This window comes from Phasianus colchicus, chromosome 18, assembly GCF_987193195.1.
Source record: "Phasianus colchicus chromosome 18, bPhaCol1.hap1.1, whole genome shotgun sequence".
Lineage (NCBI taxonomy): Eukaryota > Metazoa > Chordata > Aves > Galliformes > Phasianidae > Phasianus > Phasianus colchicus.
Window position 1 is genome coordinate 2,349,825 of NC_143453.1, and position 7,545 is coordinate 2,357,369.

The window sequence follows — 7,545 nt, forward strand, 5'->3', positions numbered from 1 at the left end:
GGCCAAACGAAGCCTTCGCAATTAGCGCTGCTTTGGCAACCCTGGTGGTGATTCAGCAGCTGTTGGGAAGGTGGCACTGCTCCCAGGACGCAGATTGGGGTGGTTAGCTTGAAATACTGCACTTCTCTTCCTCCCCGCTGAGGACGTGTCTTCCATCTCTCATTTCGCCCATTAATGAACGGGAGCGTGGCTCTGACGCGGGGTATTATTTTTAGTTTTGCCTCTCTCTTGCTGCAGAAAGCTTTGCTGAGGTGGATTTTGGGGTCCTGCAGAGCCTCAGCTCTGAGGCCAGCCCTGGGAGCGAATGAGCAGCTTCAGCTCCATCCATTGGGACTGAAGGCAGCTCCCGTTGGGACAGCCCCCATGTGTTCTGTGGGTTTGGGGCAGGGCAGAGGCAGGGCTGTTGTGGCTTCCCCACCACAAGAGCTCTGCTGATGTTTCTGACCTCATCCGCTGCCCCTCAGCACCTTTTGACTTTTGGGGGATGGTGGCACAAGCAGGAGCAGCTGCACATCCTGCAACCCTTTCCTGCACCTGTCCTCCACCTTCTGCAGCCAGAAATCCCCGCTTCTGCCCTTCCCATTGCTTCCAGAGGGGCAGGGGCCTCGCGGGAGGAGGGAGTCACCCCGTGTCCCCTCTGCTCTCTTGCAGCTCACCCTACAGAGCACCAAGTCCCGCGTGGCCTTCTTCGAGGAGCTCTAGGAGGTGACCAGCCCTGAGGAGTGGGGTTCCCATCCCACGGCCCCGCACCGCCCCGATGCCTGCTGCTCCCACCTGGGCTATGGACTGGGATCTTCTCCTCTTAGCATCTCCCAGTTTGAGTTTTCCCCATGTTCTCTTGTCCTTTTTTTTTTTTTTTTTTGCCCTTATTTTTCTACCTGCTCTACTCTGTCTCGGCCCCCCAGGCTTTGTCCTCCACGAGGAGGACGGGGTTTGGATCGCAGCGCACTGAGGAGCGGATGGGGCACTGCTGGCACCTGGAGCACGTGCAGGGAGAGGAGGAGAGCACGAAGGCTGAGGCTACTGCTGTGCTGGGGAGAGGAGAAAGGGGCAGGAAGACCTCCTCCTCCTCTGCAGGCAGGAAGGAGAACAGCCCATGCCGACCACCTATAGCCTTTTTTTTCCCCACAGACTGTGCCAAACACGGGCAGTGTGAGGCTGTGGGTCTGTCCAACCTCCACCTGCTCTGTGCCTTTCCAGGAGCTCCCTTACCAGCTCCACCTCACCACTGCCCTGTTTCAGTTCCCTATTTAGGGTAAGCAGGCCGAGGTGCTGACAGCACCCAAACCCCCCTGGGGACTCCTGTTGTCTCCCCCACAGGCCCCTGTCCACGGCTGGGCTCTGGGTCTGCCTCCATCCCTGTGTCCCCATGCAAAGCATCACCCTGCAAAGGCCCAGGGCGCCCAGTTCCTGGCAGCAGGGGCTGACCATGCGGTGCCTCCACCCCACAGTGCCCTGTTCCCTTTTATTTAAGCACGCTGTGTGTATCAGCTCCCTGCCCGATGCGTGCCTGCAATTTGGATGGGTTCTCCCCTGACCCCGGTACAGCTTTTTTCTATTCCCATGGATTGTTGTACTCCTAAGAAATAACGGGTTTCTCGTTTGTTTTAATAAAAATTCAAAGCGGGAGGAGGGGGAGCTGCTGCTCACTCATCTCTTCCTCGCTCCCTAAGACTGCACCGTGCAGCAGATTGAGCCCTCTGGGGACTTCTGGGGGGGTCTCAGTGCTGTCCCTGCGTGGGGATGGTGGCTGCCACTGTGCCACCCCCAAACTCAAGGCTGCCGCTCACTCAGCCCTATCCCAGCCCCAAGAGATGGATTTCCACATGTCACAGCCACGCACGCTCCTCCCCAGCCATTCATCCCATGGGGTGGGTTGGGAGCGGGCTGGATTTGTTCCTTTTTAAAATTATTTTTAAAGCAGGGCAGCCCAGGAGAGATGGGATTGCTGCTTTTGTGTGTGTCAAAGGGATGCTGCTGGGGAGAAGGGGGGGACGTGGGGCTGTGGGGGGGCTGACCTGATTTCCCGCGCAGCGCAGCCTCCATATAAATAATGCAGCGGTCGCTCATTGCCTGCAGAGGACAGGAAGAGCCTCAACAGGGACACCTGGCCCAAAGTGGGGTTGGGACGCACAGCACTGCACGCTTCCAGCCCTGTGTGCATGTGCAGTTCCACACTTACAGCCTTGCACACCTGTGGACTTGCACACATCCAGCATTGCACTTTTGCAGCCTTGGGCGCATGCAGCATTGCGTGCATTCAGCATTGCACACAGCCTTGCACAAACAGCATTGCACACTTGCATCCCTGCATACATGCAGGATTGCATACCTGCAACCTTGCACACACACAGCACTGCATACACGCAGGGTTGCACTTTTGCAGCTTTGCACACAGCCTTGCACACGCGCAGCCTTGGGTGCATCCAGCATTGCGTGCTCGCAGCCTTGCACACACAGCATTGCATCCATCCAGGGCTGCATGCTCGCAGCCTTGCACACTCACAGCATTGCACTCCCACAGCCCTGCAGCCCCGTGTGCTCACAGCACTGCCATTCTGCCTGCTTGCACACTCGTGCTGTGCTCCAGCTTTGGATGCACTCAGCCCACGGCCGCTCTGTGCCACCGCTCTCCTGGCATTGGTGCAGTGGGAACTTCCAGTGCTTTCAAAGGAAATTTCATTCCGATTTCTCTCTCTCTCTCTCTCTCTCTCTTTTTTTTTTTTCTCCCCCTTTTTAGCAAAATTAAATTCATCAAAGTCTAGACGGCTTCTGAGAGGATGTGGGTTGGGTTGAGATGACTTTGCCCAAGGAAAAAAACTATCAAGCAGCGCTTCCCAGGCCCCGTAACAACTCCTCCTCCTCCCACCCATCGCCTCCAGCTCTGCAAACCCAGGCTGAGCCCCGTGCATGGGGAGCAGTGCTCAGGGTGGGCAGAAGTGGGTCCTCGGGGCTGCAGGGACAGAGCTGGTGATATTTGGGGCAAATCTGGGGAGAAAAATGCGTTTTCTTCAGGTTTCCTTTTGGCAGCAGTTTCCCACCCCATTTCAGTGCGTGGTGGGGAGGTCTGGGGGTGCTGGAGGGGGATGCTGTCGTGGCGTCCCCACGATGTCCCCATGGTGTCCCCGGGCTGCCTGCCCTGCGGGTCCCACTTGTCATTCTGCCCTTGTCCTGTGCGGTGGCGAAGCAGCGCCCGGGCCTGCAGCCACGCGTTATGCATCATGCATTATGCATGGTGCACACAGCAGTGGGAGCACAACGCACCCTGAGCAGTGCGTCCTGCACCCCGGTGTGCTGACATTGCAACCTGGGCCACATTTCCCCCCCCCCCCTCACCCCCAGCCCGCTGTTTGCACAAGGGATGCTTTTGCAGCTGAGGGGATGCACGCGCGAGTGACAGGCATTTGCACAAGGGAATTGCTTTTGCACAAGGGAACTGCATTTGCCCTCGGGAGGATGTGCACGTGGGGACATCTGGGGACACGGGGACCTCGCCTGTTGCTCCACCAGCAGCTGCTGTCCCCGTGTTGTACCCAGTGCTCATCCATCACCGACATAGCAATGCGCGGCACAGAGCTGCCATCGCATCCATGCCCTCCTCTTTGCTTTTTATAGGGTTAAATTCAAGGGGGAACAGGGCAGAGGCACAGCACCCAAAGCCACCCGTGTCCCTGCTGAGACCTGGTGAGCTCAGTGCATCTCAGCTGGGCTTTGCTGGGGGTTTATTTTCAAGGGACCGAGGGAGTGGGGGGAGGGGGAGCTGAGAGCCCTGTGGAGAGACATCTGGAGGGGTGCAGGACCACGTGGTGGGGTGTAGGATCGTACAGTGGGACCCACACAGGGACGCAGGGTGACATGGGCTGGCACAGCATACATGCAGGACCACAAATTTAGTGCAGGACCATATAATGGGGGCAGGACCACATGTTTTGCTGCAGCGCATTTGGGACCCCCGCTCAGCCCACCCCATGGAGGTGCTTTGGGTCAGACCCCTGCTGCCCCAGCTGCCTGCAGTTTCTGCCCCACCTTTCCCCATCCCAGATGTATTTTGCTCCCAAACATGACTGGAATGAGATTTGGGATCAGCTCCTGCAGGTCATGGCCGTCGCCGTGCCCGCGGTTAATCGCCGGCAGCCAGCAGGGATAACCTTGTCCCGGCACGACGCAGCCATCCCTCTTCTTCCATCAAGCGTTCATTTAAGAAACATTTCACTAAATACCCAGCTGACACCGACGGCCCGGGGAGATTGATGCCTCCGGCGCCTCGGAGGGCTCAGTGCCAGCGGGTGACTTTAAAAGGACACGACGGCCACCGCGCCGCTCACGTCCCCTCCCTGCGCTCGGTGAGAGCAGAGCTCTGCCCAAAGGACGCTGCGGGGCCCGGCAGCCTCCTGCTGCCCTCACAGGGAGGGGTGCACAGGGGCTCCCTGGGGAGCGGAGGGCACCCAGCTGGGTCTGCACCATCCATCCCTGTCCCTGCAGGCTTTGCCATCCCCTCTCCATCCCTACCAGCTTTCTCCATCCATCCCACACCCTGTGGGCTTTCATGTCCCATCTCCATCCCTGTGAGATTCTTGTATCCCATCTCCCTCTGCATTCCCATCCCATCCCCATCCCATCCCATTCCATCCCCATCCCATCCCATCCTCATTCCCATCCCTATCCCATCTCCATCCCCATCCCATCCCATCTCCATCCCTATCCAATCCTCATCCCATCCCATCCCATCCCATCCCATCCCATCCCATCCCATCCCATCCCATCCCATCCCATCCTATCCTCATCCCATCTCATCCCCATCCTCATCCAATCCCATCCCCATCCTTATCCCATCCCCATCCCCATCCTCATCCCATCCCCATCCCCATCCTCATCCCATCCCCATCCCCATCCCCATCTTCTCTCATCCTCATTTCCATCCCCATTCCCATCCCATTCCATCGCCATCGCCATCCCCATCTCATCTCCATCCCCATCTCATCTCCATCCCATCCCATCCCCATCTTCTGTCATCTTCATTTATATCCCCATCCCTGTTCCATTCCCATCCTCATCTCCGATCCCCATCCCTACCCCCGTCCCTACCCCCATCCTATCCCATCCCATCCCATCCCATCCCTGCTACATTCCCCCTCTCCCCCACAGGCACAATTGGGAATTCCAACAGGGACACGAGGCAGAGCTGAGCCTCGCTAACAGACAGACAAATTAAGTTGGCAAGATAAGATAAGGGCAAGGAGAACAGAGCGCGTGAGCTTCTGCTGGGCAGCGGGACAGCGGGGGATTAGAGGGCATTTCCAGCCACGCCAGGGGACCGCAGGGATGAGAGTGAGCAAGGAGACTCATTAATAAATGAGGGAGAGAAGATTAAATTAAAGATATCTCAGGAATGTCTCGGGGTCTGTATGTTTTTATTCCTTTTAATTTTCTCACCCCAATGGTGACAAAGAGAAAGACAGGAGTGGGGTCCTGGCCAGCACCCAGGGTACGGGGTGTCCCCAGGACTGTGCCACCAAACCAATAGAAAGCCATCGGCCTCGACGTGCAATTAAACTGCTGCTAATTGCTCATCCCACGCGCTGCTCCCTCTGTACCAGGGGGCACTGTGGGGTCGGGGAGGTTCAGCCCCGGCACAGTGGGAGAACAGCCCGCAGATTTTCGGTGTTATTTCTTCCGGATTTGGGTGGTGAGAAATTAATGAGTTTCCACCCCTGAGCCTCCAGTAGGCGAGCGCAGAATTAATTGGGAGGGCGACTTCATTAATATTGAAGAGTGAATTGATCCACCAAGAAGGAGGAGGAGATTTTCAATTAGGCTGCTTTTCCTTCTTTTTTTTTTTTTTTCCATTATTTTTATGGCTTATTTCTCCCCAAATGGCACTTTGGGGCGGCCTGGCAGGGTCAGACCCTGCAAACCTCCCTCACTGCATTGGATGGCCACATTCAGCTTCTGGCGCTGCTTTTATTTAATAAGGATGCATTCAAGACCCCAAAAAAGGTTTCAAAGAAATGGATTTCTCCCAAGTTTTACGCAATTTGGCCATCAGGGAAGCTGATAAACCCCAAATTAACCTCACTTCCCGTAGGGCCGTGCTGAGCTCAACCCCATAGGAGACACAGGAGACTCTCCCCAACAGCTCCATGTGCTCAGGGTTGCACAGGACCTTGGGATTCCACCAAGCCCCCAAATCTCCTGGCTCAAATGTGGCCAAGAGGGGATCCTGATAGACCCCTCCTCCTCTGCCCTGTGTGGGAGAGGAGGAGGAGGAAGAGGAAGGCAGTGCTGAGCATCCCAACCTGCAGATGAATTAAAGGAGATGTGGAGAGACACAAGGCAGTGCTGGGATTGATTTTACCCTTTTTGCCCAGGCTGTGGGGAAAAGGCTGCAGAAAATGACCCCAAATTGCACTGCCCACAGTGAGGCCATCAGTGGGGTGAGGCCAGGGCTTATGTGAGTGCATCGGCCCCACAAACAGCTCCTCAGTGTTGGGGCTTCTGGGTCAGCCCCAATGCAGCACAAGCACTGAGCTGAGAGCCCTCCTGGCTGTGCCTTTGTTTCCCCATTGCTTTCAGACATTCTTAGGGTTTGGATGCCACTGTCTCCAACTCCTGCCCTTCTCCTTTCCCACTCTGCTATGGCTCCAGTGCTCTTCCTCCTTCCATGGGGTCATGGCATCATACCATCCCCATCCCCATCTCATCCCATACTCATTTCATCCCATCCCCATCCCCATCTCATTCTCATCCTCTCCCCATCCCATTCCCATCTCACCCCAGTTTTCATCCCATCCCATCCCATCCCATCCCATCCCATTTTGTCCCTTCTACATCTCATCCCCATCCCCATCCATCCTTTCTTGTCCCCATCTCAACACCATGCTCATCCCATCCCATTCCATCCCACCCCATCTCCATCCCATCCCACCTTTCCTATCCCACTGCTATCCCCATCCCCATCCCATCCTCATTCCATCCCTATACTCTCCCCATCCCTATCCCCATCCTCATCTGATCCCATCCCACCTGTCCTTTCCCATCCGTATCCCCATCCCCATCGCCACACCATCCCTCCTCTTCTATTCCCATCCCCATCCTGTCCCCAAAACCACACCATCCCCATTCCATCCCCATACTCTTCCCATCCCATCCTCATCCCAATCCCACCCCACCTTTCCTATCCCATCCACATCCCCATCATTACCCCAGCCCCATTCCATCTCCATTCTCTCCCCACCCCATTCCGATCTCCATCTCAACACCATGCTCATCCCACCCCCATCCTCTCCCATCCCATCCCACCTGTCCTATCCCATCCCCATCCCCATTACCACCCCACCTCTCCTATCCCATTCCCGTCCCCATCCTATCCCCAAAACCATCCTATCCCCATTCCCATCCCACCCCACCTTTCCTATCCCACCCCCATCCCGTTGACATCCCCATCCTTACCCCGTCCCCATTCCATCCCCATACTCTCCCCATCCCATCCCCATTCCCATCCCAGCCCACCCCTCCCATCCCGGGGGCGCGGCCGGGGGCGGGCAG

At 56.8% G+C, this 7,545-nt stretch overlaps 1 protein-coding gene across 7 annotated transcripts in view; it reads left to right on the plus strand.

The window, feature by feature from the left end:
- NF2 (NF2, moesin-ezrin-radixin like (MERLIN) tumor suppressor) overlaps positions 1-1,952 on the plus strand; it is a 41,471-nt gene extending 39,519 nt beyond the window's left edge. For 2 of the 7 annotated variants that reach the window (XM_090152742.1, XM_031592130.2), the window contains one exon: positions 652-1,949. Coding sequence is in view for 4 of the 7 variants with exons in the window: in XM_031592130.2 (XP_031447990.1) it covers positions 652-702 (51 nt within the window). In the remaining 3 variants the exon portion in view is untranslated. Of the gene's footprint in view, positions 1-651 lie in introns of all 7 variants that reach the window. The other 5 variants (XM_090152743.1, XM_031592129.2, XM_031592128.2 and 2 more) reach the window with 5 other exon arrangements.
- Positions 1,953-7,545: the final 5,593 nt, after the last annotated feature.